At 34.3% G+C, this 14,259-nt stretch overlaps 1 protein-coding gene across 1 annotated transcript; it reads right to left on the bottom strand.

Moving 5' to 3' along the window:
• Window positions 1-7,457: 7,457 nt before the first annotated feature.
• LOC146528120 (uncharacterized) lies at window positions 7,458-13,471 on the bottom strand. Its single transcript, XM_085205171.1, has 10 exons — window positions 13,342-13,471; window positions 12,583-12,743; window positions 11,196-11,320; window positions 10,019-10,185; window positions 9,811-9,912; window positions 9,433-9,528; window positions 9,121-9,198; window positions 8,642-8,735; window positions 8,129-8,236; window positions 7,458-7,688 (listed from the first exon to the last, which is right to left on the bottom strand). Exons 2-10 carry the CDS (start codon window positions 12,724-12,726, stop codon window positions 7,574-7,576), a joined length of 1,029 nt encoding a protein of 342 aa, XP_085061297.1. The 5' UTR covers window positions 12,727-12,743; window positions 13,342-13,471; the 3' UTR covers window positions 7,458-7,573.
• Between the last annotated feature and the right edge of the window lie 788 nt (window positions 13,472-14,259).

Genomic DNA, 14,259 nt, shown 5'->3' with positions numbered 1-14,259 from the left:
ATAGCAGCACCACGCCTCACCTGAGGCAGGCAAAGGGAACCTTGTGTTAAAAGGAACCTTGCCTTGACTCCACAGCAAAGAAATGGAAAGTAGTTTAGTCTTCCAAATAAACACTAACACCACACAAGAAGAAACACAAAAATGGCAAAATGGTACTGTGTGCAACTGTATACGCAATGGTTGTGGCTTCAATAACCATAAAAAAAATTGGGTTTCGTCGGTTTATGACTTCCGCGCTAAATCACAATGTTTTTGAAAATCGAGAAAAATTGAGTATCGAGTGTTTCAAAACTAGGTTCCCTCTGCTTACTCTGCTTTCTTCATGAATCGCTGCCTTCTTCATAAATGAAAACATAAAATCCTCGTTACCAATGCTATGCTATGCTATATATTGACAGATATGTTTCATATTTAGCAACCACAGAAAGTGCAGCGTTAAGCTCCGCCACTCAACAAGCAATGTTTCGGAAATTGGCCGTTGTCCCGGGAGCGAAGTCTCTTAAAACTAGATACATTCTGCCTACACCGCTTATGCGAGATGTATTCTGCGTGAAGCGTGAAGCAAGAAGAAAAAGTAAAAAAAAATCATCAATTTCTTAACTTCTCTGACTGAAAACATAAATGTACACAATAACATGAGACACCAATGTCAACCGTTATCAATGCTATGCTAATATGCTAATATGCTAATATATTTCTGTATTACGCGTTGTAATGACATATATTATGACTTCGTTAAGGGGAGGATTGAGGTTGAATTTTCATTTTCTTTGAATTTCAATTTTCATTTGAATTTTATTTTAGAAACGCGGCGTTCAGCAGGCCACCGTTATCGGTGACTGTCTAGGGTAAGGGGAGTTAGAGATGAGCGTACTGCCTTCTCCTATTCCCTAGGCTACGACGACGGAGCGCGCCTGCATTTGCGCTGGACTCGCGCACCCGCTCCGCAGCCTCCTTTAATGCCATCACTATTTAGCATGGCCCCCACACAACACTTGACAGTGAGAGATCTCTACCGACTATACTCGTATCCATCAACACATGGCGCAGCGGGGCCCAAGCAGGGTATTCCGCCAGTGTGTGATGCGTTTTTTGCATTACAGTTTTCCTTAAGCAATATGAATTAATCTTAACTAAAACCGATTTGAACCGGCTACCACCGCCTTAATCATCGCCCCAATTTCATTCACATAACTCTCGTTATCGCTGTAACTTTGACCTATAATCTGAAAAAATGTGCAAAGGACGAATAGGTAAATACTGTTGGCATGAAAATATTTTTTTATTGGAGGCCGCCGCCGTGGCGCTGAGTGCACGGCGTGTGACGTGTGTGCGTTCGATTCCTATTTGGTGAAATAAACTATTTCATATTTTCACTTAATAATCCATCTTATTCACTTAATGGTTCAATTAATACTCGAGAGAACAATTTATTTCCCCATAACCCCCTATCCCCCATATCCCCATTCATAGGTCCCCGCAATGTCTCAAAACACAGAGGCAGAGAGAACCTAGTGTTAAGACACTCCGTTCCTCACTTTCTGCCGAATCCTGGAGGTATTGTGTGTTGAGTGACAGAACTTAACGTTTTGCCTCGACACCAAAACGTAGAAATGGAATAAATTTTTAATAAATATTTCTAATTAAATAACATATCGTTTAAAACACTTGGTCCACGAGAGGTGCGGGTACAAATCCAGCCACGTATTTTTTATAGGGAAATTTTAATATGACCAATATGTATATTTTGCTGACGCTACAGACCTAGACACACGCGAATGCGTATAATGCTTATTTATTGTACTACGCAGTTGCATCGGATTATAGAGAGAAAAAAACACAAAAGGAAATATTTTTATGCAAAATTATGAAATATTATTAAAATATTTTCTTTGAATTTGTCGTATTTACGTAGTTGGCTATAACAAAAAATTAGATGTATGCCGTTTTTCATTTGAGACGATGAATTCGAAGGGTACGTTTTAGATTAACTGAGAAAATAAAAATATGTTTTTTAACATTTTTAAAGTATTATGTCACGCTGCTCTTTAACTTCAAGCTATCTGTATACCGGGGACTAAGTGTCGTTCCCCACTTTTCGCACAATTCTGGAGACATTATTAAATGGCTGTACTCAACGCCGCACTTGGTCCCGTTACCAAAACGAGGAGATTGATGATATTAAATATTTATTTTATTCTCCCGAGTAGAAATCAAATCCACGTCTGTTGCGTTACAAGCCAAACACTTGTGCCCCTAAGCCGCAACGGCCTCATAAAATTTTCTCACGTAAAAATTTCAAAAGTCATCAACCTTAGGAATGTTGAAGACAAACATAATATTAATTTATTTAATAGCTTCTGAAGTTATTTGAATTAAAATTTATTAAGTAATTTAAAAAAGGTTTACAAGTTCTTCTGTAAGAATCTGACCATAATTATTTAAGCTTCACTCGGAACCTAGTGTTAAGATATTCCGTTCTCCACGCAGCGCCTTATTTCCGGGGAACATGTTCAGTAACAGAACTTAACGCCGCGTTTCATCGTCATGGAGCGAGAAAATAAAAATAATTCATTACCCTGAGCGGTAATTGAACCTACAACCCTTGCGTTTACAGCATGTTTTAAATAAAAAATATTGGTACTCAAAACTCAAATAAGTATTTAGATATACCTTGCACTACAATAATTTAACGCTACTAGTACCAACAAAAAGTTCTTTAATATTCCTCTAATTAAGATAGAACCCACACCCATCGCGTATACTATAAGAATGTTCCACTGCGATATGACGGCGTCAGATTTGTATCTCTTAATCAAGTACAAATTTATTATTTATTTTAACGACGTATTAAACGTTTAATTGCAGTTTAAGGCAAAATGGTCAATAAATAATACAATTGGTAATAAGAAAGGATTGAATTTTATGTTCGTATAATATTATTTATATAATATAATATGAATGGGTACTTTTTAAGTCATCTTCGTTTTGCTGACGACATAATTTTATTCTCAGAAACCCCTTATCAACTAAATAAAATGGTTAATGGTTAAAAAACAAAAGTTATGACAAACCGCAGTGAAACTCCAATCTTAGTAAATAGCACTCCTCTCGAGTTTGTAAAAAACTATATATACCTAGGTAAGCAGATGTCTTTCAGTAAAGAAAGAAACAGTGAAGAAATAAATCGACGAGTAGCAATTACCTGGAACAAGTTCTGGGCACATAAGGAAATACTCAAATCTCAATTTCCTCTGCCAACCAAGAAAATAGTGATGGACACAGCAATATTACCATGCCTCACCTACGGGTGCCAAACTTGGACCTATGACGTCAAAACTAGAAATAAAATTCAGACTACCCAGAGAAGAATGGAAAGAAGCTGCCTAGGTTTAAAATTGAAAGACAAAGTTAAAAACGTCGACATTCGAAGAAAGACGAAAGTATGCGATGCTTTGACTTTTTCGCTGAAGGCAAAATGGAGGTGGGCGGGCCACTTAGCTCGATACCAAGATGACAGGTGGACCCTAAGGTCAGTAAGGTGGTCAGGACCAAGAGGCTCCAGAACGAGAGGCCGACCAAGAGCCAGATGGACAGATGAAATAGTAGCAATAGCGGGTGGAGGTTGGCTAGACACAGCTAAGGATAGAGAATCGTGGTATGCCTTGGGGGAGGCTTTTACCCAATAGGGGTCCATACAATTAAAAACCATTTAAATAATAAATAATTTAAAACGAAACTAAATATAGGAATCTAAAATATAAATTGTAACAAATTATTTATTGCAATAAATTATTAATATAATGTAACAAAATGTCAATGTTAAAATTTTTATAAATATGAATGTATCATTGTTATGTAATTGCATGTGTATGGAATTGAAATAAAGCTTATTATTATTATATTATTATTATATTATATATAATATTATTTATATTACAATTAATAATGTAGGCGTAGTGGCGCAGAGGTAAAAGCGTACGACTGTAAACGCGACGGGTGTGGGTTTTCTTCACATTCGGGAGAAAGAATCAATTTATATTTTCATTGTTTCGCTCAGTTAATTCAACGAAAACTTGAGAACGGAAGTGTCTTAAAGGGAACAAAATGTCTTAACCCAAGGTTCCCAGGTTCACTCTGTGTAGGATAGAACGTGAAGCTAAAAAAGCTTAAAGAAATATTTCTTTCTATGATATATTAATATCAACCCTCGATATATTTTTTCCCGGTTCCCGGTATTTTTTTAGGTTTTCGCACAGAGTGACCTTGGAAACTTTGTGTTAAAACACTTTGTACCCTTTAAGACACTTCCGTTCCCCGCTTTCTTGAAACATTACATGCTGATTGGCGGAACACAACGAACGAAGAGCGAATAAATTACAATATTAAATATTACATTTCCTCAAATGAGAATCGAACCCACAACAAATGGCATTTGCTCTGGGCCACGACGGCCTTTAAACATATTACAAAGTATAATATTAAATAGGTATGAAAATCATGTCACATACAAAATCTGCTTCGTTCATCATAACAGTGAGGTATTATGTTGGGGTCAGGTGTGGACAACATTTGGATTTTCTTTATTGCTTTTCCTGTTCACGGATATCTGTTTATTATTTCCTATTTTTTCTTATTTTATAATCGTGAACCAGAAGGAGGTAACGCCTGGCGTTGAGCTTCGCCACTCAGCACACAATGCACCAAGAATTCGGCAGAAAGTGTTTTATTGGGAACGGAAACTCATTACACTACGTTACTGCGGGAAAAGCTGGTTTATCGATACATAAACATGATAATGATTAACCAATAGTACCAATTTATTTAGATACATTCTTATTGTTTATACTTAAAAAATTGTTTAACCTTCGCGCACGCAAACCTGGAAACCCACTGCTCAGGCACTTTGTTGCCCACTTTTCGCAGAATTCTCGAGGCATTACGTCTTGAGTGCCGGAATCCAGTTCCACGCTTCGCCTTTTTTGTGCTTTCCGTTACAAGAGCGAGAAAATAAAAATTATTAGTTAAATAAAAAGCGTGTCTATCTCCTACCTTGGCGGCGGGCAATAATAACTTTAAGTAGACAAAACCGCGGTTGGGTCGCCAGTCTAGCTATCATTTTGCCCACAATATAATAATTTTGTCTTACATAATAAATTATAAAAAACAAAATGATCAATTATATTATATTTATAGATCCGTTAGCAATTGTTACTTATCCCTGTCATGCAGATCGAATCTCTGTACAGTTAAATGTTAAAATGCCACGGGTGATTCATTCATATTTAGGTAAATGTATGTATGTATGTATGTATGTATATTACGAAAGTTGGCCCAATAATGTATTATTCATACATAATTAGCGGAAAAGCATATCGATATGAGTTATTGATATCAACTTTTTCCTTAAGTCTTTCAATAATAATCTTTCACACGCACGAAATGTATGTAGGTAGGTACAAACTGTGATTGTAGAGTATAGGTTCTATTTTCTATCGAGGGAATCTGGGGATCTGTATCCCGCATGTAGCATAGAGAGCTTAGTGACCTAAGACACTCCGCTCCCCCCTTTCCGCCGAATTCTGGAGGCATTCTATGTTGAGTGGAGGAACTTAACGGCGTAAGTTATTTATGAATTTGAGCTATGGTAATTGGGGGGAATAAATTATATTCATCCCCTCTAGAAGAAAACACGGCGTTTGATTCCCGCCACTCAACACGCAAAACCTAGAAAATTGAGCAGCATATGTGGAATGGATTGTCTTTACAATAGGGTTAATCTGTCTACCCTGCTGAACCGGAAAACGTGAAACTGTTTTTAAATATCTCAACCATTGTATCGCATTGGAACATCGTCCGACATGAAATACAATAAAAATTAATTTATATCTTTTCTATTCATTAATTTCTATTTTCTATACTAAACAAACAATTAAAGAGAGTTTCTCGTTCTAACTGTATATACAGGTGATACAATATGCCAGTCAATAAATGTCACTGGGTCAGTAGTACCAAGACGGTCTGTCTATTGTTACGCCCACCACGCTTCTTTAGTTTTTTATACAAACTTTTATATATTAGTATAGTGAAATGAGATGTATTTAAGATGAGAGGTACTTCGATGGGTGTGGGTTCCTTTCCCATTTGTGCACAAGCGTGTAAGTATAATCGTGACGATTGCGGGTTCTCACTTGGGGGTGTAGAATACTTATATAATACTAGCGGACGCGCGCAGCTTCGCTTGCTTATTGCTTAGGGGTGAATTCTAATAAACCATGAAACATGTGTTCAATGAAATATTTTTAAGAGTCTCAATTTCAAATTTTATTAAAATCAGTGGCGATTTAAAGATTTTTCCATACAAACTTTCAACCCCTATTTCACCCCTTTAGGGTTAAAATTTTTCAAAATCCCTTCTTAGTGGATGTCCAGATTACGGAAGCAAACATCTGTCCAAATTTCCCGTTTCTACCATCAGCGGTTACGGCTGTGCGTGCGTCTTACCTCAGTCAGTGAGGACAAGTCCATTTATATATATATAGATTTTCATTTCATCGCTCTATTAACGAGGCAAAGCGGCGTTGACTTCCATCACTCCAAAATGGGGATGTGGTTCCAAAGTGCGTAACAGTAGCAAAGTGTTTTTATGGCAACTGACTCTTCGTTAACACTAGATTCTCAGGTTCCCTCTGCCTACGCTGCTATATATGTGATCCAGTGTGAAGCTATATTCTATAAAAAAATATTTAAACATGGATGAATGTGTGTACCAAATATTACACTTGATTTTTAATAGAAATATTTTTAATCTAAACCTGGCCTGAGATAACATAAAAATCACGAAAACCCTCCAAAGGGCGGATCCGGTTTGACAGTGGACGAGGCCAGAGAGGATAAAGGGTGAAGCTAAGTTTTTTTTAAAGTGAAGAGCAGAGTGTCTTAACGCCACGTTTTTTCTGTCTACGCTACAGCAATATGTAGAGCAATTAAGTAAAGTTTTTTTTTTTACTTTTGACTTTGTATGAAAATTTAAAAGTGAAATCGAATTACAAAATCATGTATTTATTCATCAATTCCTAAGATAGGAATCTTCAACATTGATCTTTTTTTAAATATACCGTTGTCTCTATCCGTTATAGAGAACATCTATTAATCTTCAAATAAAAATCTATATATATTTCAATTTGTATTAAAAGGTCAAATTATTTATGGTAGCGGCCGTCGTTGTGCAGCGGTATACCGTTAGACTGTAAACACGAGGTTTAATTCCCACTCAGGGGATTTCATCAAATAACGGCGTTAAGTTGCGCCTATCAACACGCAACGTGTCAAAATTGAACACTATTGAATATATTATACTGAATATGATAATAAATAATGTGGTATAGAAAAAACATATTTTTCTTATAACGCTAGTGCATTATAAATAAAATAAAATCTAAAATTTACATTCATTTCATTTATTTATACATAAAAATACACCCTTATGAAACAACAAAAAACTTCTAGTTATATTATAAGTAGATACGATTAAAAGAAAAAACTATGAAAAAGTTTTTACATATAATCAATTTTAATCAATTTTGAAGACAGCCTTGGAGATATGTCCACTTTTCAAGTCCTCTAACGCATCCAGATAACCTGACAGTGGATAGGTTTTAACGCCGAGCTTTTCGTAACTTAGGTACCTGTAAATGTAATACGGAAAATATTAAGGACAGTCGTGATGCAGGGGCACAGCCCTGTGACTAACCGTGATAGATTTTGGGTTCGATCCCCACTCGGGGATAAGAAATATTTAATATTTTTCTTTTAAGAGGCCTTCATGGCACAGCGGCACAAGGGTGTGACTGTAACGCGACGTTTGTGGGTTGGATCTACACTCGAGGAAGTGAAATATTTATTTACATTTATATTACCATTTCTTCGCTCTGGTGTCGAGACAAATCGCGGCGTTGAGTTCTGCTATTCAACAATCAACGCAGAAGAATTGTGCAGAAAATAGGGAACGGAGTGTATTAACACTAGTTTTCCTCTGCCTATCCTACTGTGTGCGGGATACAGCGTGAAGCTGATTTACACTTTTGTATGAAGTGAAGTCATTCGATTCTCCAGTTTTTATAATTACCTGCTTCCCATAGCCTTTAATAGGCCAATTGCTTTCGGAAAACTATAGGGGTTGATTTTAACACCAATTATTGTTAGTTCCTTATCGTAAATTTGGTAAGGATTGATTCTGAAATAACACATTTCAAGTAATTAAAAATATATTTTAATATAATTATTAATATATGAAACCGTCATGGTGCAGGGGTACAAGCATCAGACTATAAACGCGACGGCTGTGGGTTCCATTCCCACTGGGGAGAATTAAATATATTTAATTTTTGTGATCTGGAAACGAGGTAAAGCCTGGCGTTGAGTTTCTCTTGTCGATTTCTTAAGAATTTCCTGCTATGGACGGGATATAGTAAAAAAACGTTGATAGAATTTATTATGTAAAACAATATTTAATTAAAATTTATATTTTAATTAGTAAAATAAAGCCGTCTGGGATTAATGGAATTCTAAATAAATGTAAACATTATTGCATATACCTTCATTTATTTTTCATTTACTACAAATAAATATAAATACTTACGTCGCCTGATGCGTTGGAGGACAGCAACCGAACATCACATATTTACCTCCAGGTTGGAGATAATTGAAACTTATCTCCATCACTTTTCCTACACCTGATGAAATATTTTTTTATTAGAAAATGAAAACAAAATAAATTTCTTAAAAATTAACCTTATTTTAATTATCCAGATATTTTTATTTATATATACAACTTAATGTACCCACCTCTTTTAAACACCTCGGTTAAATAGAACAAGAGATACTACAATTTCATAGTTAAACTCAAGTCAAAAACACTTTTCACACATATAATTATACATCCATAAACGTGTTCACTTTTAAATAATTCTAAGTAAACATTTTTAAATGTTATTTATAGCTCCATTAGTACTCCATATAAATAACATTTAAAAATAATCATCCATTTTAATTATCTAATACGAAAATTCAATTAATTTTAAATCTTCTTCCATTATGGTTATATTTAATTGTACTAACCTGTACAATCAATAATAACATCGTATAATTGTTTCTCTGAAGCCAAAACGTCGGGCGTTACTAGTCTGTAGCCGGTGTCTGGAATATTTTTTTTTTTATAATTACAATAAATTAAAATTTTCTTATATAATAAATAGATCTACTTTTATTTTTTATTATTATTTTCAATTAACTAAAAAAAATATATAAACATATAATATAATATAATACAAATAAAATAATAGAATATTTTACAATAAAACAATGATATTTTAAATACATAATTACACCTATTATTTAAAAGTTGATTACGTAAAAAAATATAATTATTACCTAGTCTTTTTACAATGTCCAGTCTAGACTTATTCATTTCAGACACAGTGACATCTCTATGCCCTTGTAAATGTAATGTTGTAATCCATAAATTACCTTTAAAAATAATAATTTATATTGTTTTAATTTTATACTGTTTTAATTTTTATTGTTTTAATTTATATTGTTTTAATTTTATAAAGTTGACGAAAATGGCAATAATATAATTAATAATTATAGCTTTCATTTTATGTTTATTTATTTTCTTATCAAAAAGAATTACGCTTTATGTTGCCGGACGTTCTCAACCAGGAATCGAACCCATTACAATAGCTTTTCCACTCAGCTGTCAATTAAGCGAATAAATTTATTTAACTAAATAAGTATAACAATACATACCTATGATACCAGCTCCTACAATCAATATTTTCTTACCAACGGCCAAAGGCATTGCTCGATCGAATCCATGTGCCACACAAGAATATGGTTCGCACAATCCAGCTAAAAATAAATTAAATAATTTGATTAATAATATAAATTTTTATTAATTTTCTTATCAAGTCACTTCAGGTTATCTTGCTCTAAAAAAAACTTTATAAAAACCCACCTTGCTCAGTGGTAATACCATCAGGCAGTAGATACACTTGGTCTTGGGGACACCTCACGTACTGAGCCCAGCCTCCGTCATTCCATATTCCTATCGTACTGTTTATTGCTGCTGTTAGACAGTATTGATATTTGCCATCTCGACAGAAGTTGCACAGACTGCAGGGTCTAGAATAAAAAAAAAAATATATCAATAAAACCTATTGTGGCCGTCGTCTACAGACGACGAATGTTCCCTTTGTCTACCATGCTATGTGCGTGATACAGCATAACATTAATCATTATTCATGCATTAAAGGTTGTATAGGCCAGTAAAAAATATATGAAAAAAAAAAACTAATAATAAAATAAAATTAAAAAGATAAAAAAAATTCTAACACAGCCAACAATAAAATCAAAAAATAGCTAAGTTATAAAGTAAGGTTCGTTATCTATATTATTATTATAAATACAAAAATATATATTATAAGAATATAAAAATAAATAAAAAAAAGAAATAAACACAGTAAAATCAATGATAAAAGGAAAAAAATAGAGCCCGCAAATATTATACGAAACAGAAAAAAGTATTTAAATAATTTATATTTTTTTATAAATAAATAATATTTATTATTATTTAGTTAAAAAATATAATTGAATAATAATTACAGTATAACATCTATTGTCTTGGATTTAATTGATTATAATTAGACATCAACGAAATCAAATATTTTTTTTCAAAATAAGAAAATATATGCTTTTTTTGTCAACTTCACGCATTTCCGGCATATAGGAAGGTAGAAAGAGGGAGCCTAGTGTTAACACACTCCATTCCCCACTTTCCGCCGAATTTTCCAAGCATTGCGTGTTGAGTGAAAGAACTCAACACCGAGCTTTCCCTTGGTGCAAGAGCGAAGAAGAATAAAAATATTAATAAACATCGCGATACATCACGCCACGAAGGCCTAATTTTTTATTAAATAATTTAACACCAATTTACTAAAATCTTAAACCTCAAATCTGAGAAGGACTAGCGCAAGAAACAAGGTGGGATCCTTTATTTAAATCAGTTATTTACATTCATATTCGCTTTTAAATGGGAATGCCTCTTTTTCGTCACTCAGTCGGGTAATATACCTAATGCTTGATTTTATATAGAAAACATAAAATATTACATTTACAGCCATTTTATAACTTACCTGTTAGGATCAACAACTACTTTCTGTCCAACTTTGAAGATAGAGGCTTTACCCACTTGATGTACACTGCCACTGAACTCGTGACCTAAAGGTAGCGGACGTTCCTTTGACGCTGGGAACTCACCCTGGAACAATATCGTCATAATGTAACCAGGCCAATCACAGTACAGGGGCACAAGCATGGGCGTATCAGAGAGAGGCATAGAGATATATTGTGGGATGAACCTGGACTGTAGCTATGAAATGATCTATTCCTGTAAACGTCATTCTTTTATTTTTTTCTAGATACATTTTTGTTAACAATATTTCTGGGGTGGGCCATCACTGTTTTGGGTAATCTAAATATAAGGAGATTATAATTTTATTATTGTTATACAATAACATATTATATCTTTTGATATCAATTGTTTTGAACACACTATAATACGTCAGAGTCTTATCATGTTATGCAAACTACTACTACTAAACCAAACTCGTGACTTTGCCTGTCGTAACCTGCCACAGAATGCTAAGTTAGTTTGGCTAAAATCGATGATTGGTGCTTTTAAGAGATACCCATCCGGAACTCATCAGTTTTGGGCCCTCTCAAAGGTTACACTTGGCAACTTCAGCCAACCTTCACTTTGCCATTAAGCACAGGAAATGACATCTTGGTCCATACGGTGAAAGAGAAATCCATTACACGGTGGCAGACCTTAATGTATAAAATCAAGTTTACCCAAAAGGCTGTTAAGCGAGCTCTGTCTTCTTTGGATATCCACAAGCCAAGCGGGCCATATAACATTTCTCCTTTACAACAATTGGCGCACTTCTCGTGCTTTATTGAACTGAGCGACGATGGTTGCCAATTTGAATCATGATTCAAGAAATATTCTTATAGTTTATATACATAGACGCCGTCGTGGGGTACGGGCACAAGCGTTTTACTGTAAGTGGGGTGGCTGTGGTTTCAATCAAGGGATTGAAATGGTTAATATTCTAATTCCTCGATCTGGTAACGAGGAAAAGCGTGTCTTAGTGTTCCTCTACTCAATTTTCCCGGGTTCCCTCTGCCTATCCTACTATGTGCGTGATGCAGCGACAGTAATTTAGTAAGAGACTTTTTTTAGTAAGATACGTTGTTTGACATACTTTCAAATTACATGTCTTACTAAAAAAATAAAAGAAACAATAAATGAAGAATGAATGAGACCTCGGTTGACCTTCGAGAACACAATGTCGATGATATTCTAGGAAGGTCGCGTAAAAAGGATCCTTCGAAGATCAGGTATAAAGAGCTCTAGAATAGTAAAAACGGAGGACAAAAAACCGTAGCGTTTGACGCCCCGTACTCTTTGGTTACTCCACTAGGGATGAAGCGAGAAGCTAAAAGAATATTTTATCTTACCTGTATAATATGTAAATCAGTTCCACATACACCCGAGTATTCAACTTTTACAATGACATCAGTATCGTTGATGATCTTAGGCATTGGATAATTTTCATCATATTTCAATGATAGTTCTTTACCGTTGAATACTACTGCCTTCATGTTGTCAGGAGTTTTAGCTAAAAAAATAATTGAGTTAAATAAGTGGTGTTTCTGTATACCTTACAAAAATATTAAATATTATTTCATTTCTCTGAGTGGGAATCGACTCCACAACCGTCGCGCTTACACTCCGTTCCCATAAAGACACTTCCGCATCCCACTTTCCACAGTGCCGTGCTTGTACTCGCCACGGCACCATCAATATTTTTATTTTGTTTGAAAAATAAATAACTCTATAAACTGTAATAATTTTACTCAAGCAAAACGTTAAATATACTCATTGTATTAAAAATAAAACTACAAGGAAAATAGATAACAGGTAAAATCTAAGGAAAGTATTTCTTTAACTTATAAAAAATATTTTTTTAGTGTTTTAATACTAAATTGTTTCAGCCTACTCAGCTGCAGGTTTGAATATTTTGTACTCAGAAACCTAACGGAGCCAAACTCCGCATCATATCATATGAGTGCAGGGAAAAAAAAGTTTTATAAATAAAAAAATACTTATATATATATTCTAACTACTTTTAAATATAACAATAAAAATCTACATTCATCAAAGACTAATCAGAATTATGAATATTTCTTATAATTGTAGTAAACAGTTGAACTTACAGAATGGTCCGTAGCTTATCAAATCCAAAGTGTATCTGAAATGTGTGGTATCTAATTGACGTTACCTAACCTCATGGTGACCATAAAGTTGTAGAATCATGTAATTATAAGGAATAAATGGTGGGGTTAAAGAATATTTAGTTCCTGGCGTTGCAGGCAAAGCGAGCTGATCGAATTCACGAAATTATCAGACTGATTCTTTGTCGCGATAGGTAGTGGGTTCGATTTCGATTCCAGAGGAAAATAAATATATTCACTTCGCTCTGGAATAGAGGGAACCCGTGGCGTTGAATTCCGCCACTCGACTCGCAATGCCTCCGGAATTCGGCGAAAAGTTAACACTAGGTTCCCTTTGTTTACCCTGCCGTATACGGGATACAGCGTGAACCTAAAAAAATCACGCTGGGTTTTTTTGTCTAAAACCCAGAAGATCACCAATCGGAAAAACGGTTGTGATAATGTGGCTAGTAGCTAAATATAAATGCACAAAATTAAAATATTTTAATCATTTACATTAATAGTACAAGAATTTATCAACAGTGCCACCATAGTGTTGTTCCACTTAATTTAATTAATCGAGATAGTAATGTCCCATATAAAATCATAGACATACGAGAATAACAGCTATAGGTACTACTATACCATATATTATATATTATTACTTTGTTTTTACTTCGTCGGCGGTGTTTAAAATTATTTATTTAACTACAGAAAATCCCGACATTTGTGTTTTTGAGTTGTGACAAAAATTCTATATACTGCTTCTATTTATTGATGGGTCAAGGTTCAATTTGACATAGGTAATAAAAATGTCAATGAATTTATTTTTAGAATCAATTAAATTTAGTATACGAGATCGTCGTTGTATCGCGTTTGACAGTAAACGTAGAATTTTATATTTAAAGTGTTTCTTTTTTT

Source organism: Heliconius melpomene, chromosome 20 (genome assembly GCF_056956725.1).
Source record: "Heliconius melpomene rosina isolate 202511_hmr_F chromosome 20, ASM5695672v1, whole genome shotgun sequence".
Taxonomy (NCBI): domain Eukaryota; kingdom Metazoa; phylum Arthropoda; class Insecta; order Lepidoptera; family Nymphalidae; genus Heliconius; species Heliconius melpomene.
The sequence above is the reverse complement of the archived record's forward strand: the minus strand, read 5'-3'. Positions and strand labels throughout refer to the sequence as shown.

Coding starts and splice junctions, on each gene's coding strand:
- LOC146528120 (XM_085205171.1), bottom strand. CDS start 12,726: ATGAAGGCAGTAGTATTCAACGGTAAAGAACTATCATTGAAATATGAT. Junction 8,736..9,120: donor TGTTATTATTGATTGTACAG/GTTAGTACAATT, acceptor ATATTTCATCAG/GTGTAGGAAAAGTGATGGAG. Junction 8,237..8,641: donor CCTCCAACGCATCAGGCGAC/GTAAGTATTTAT, acceptor GTGTTATTTCAG/AATCAATCCTTACCAAATTT.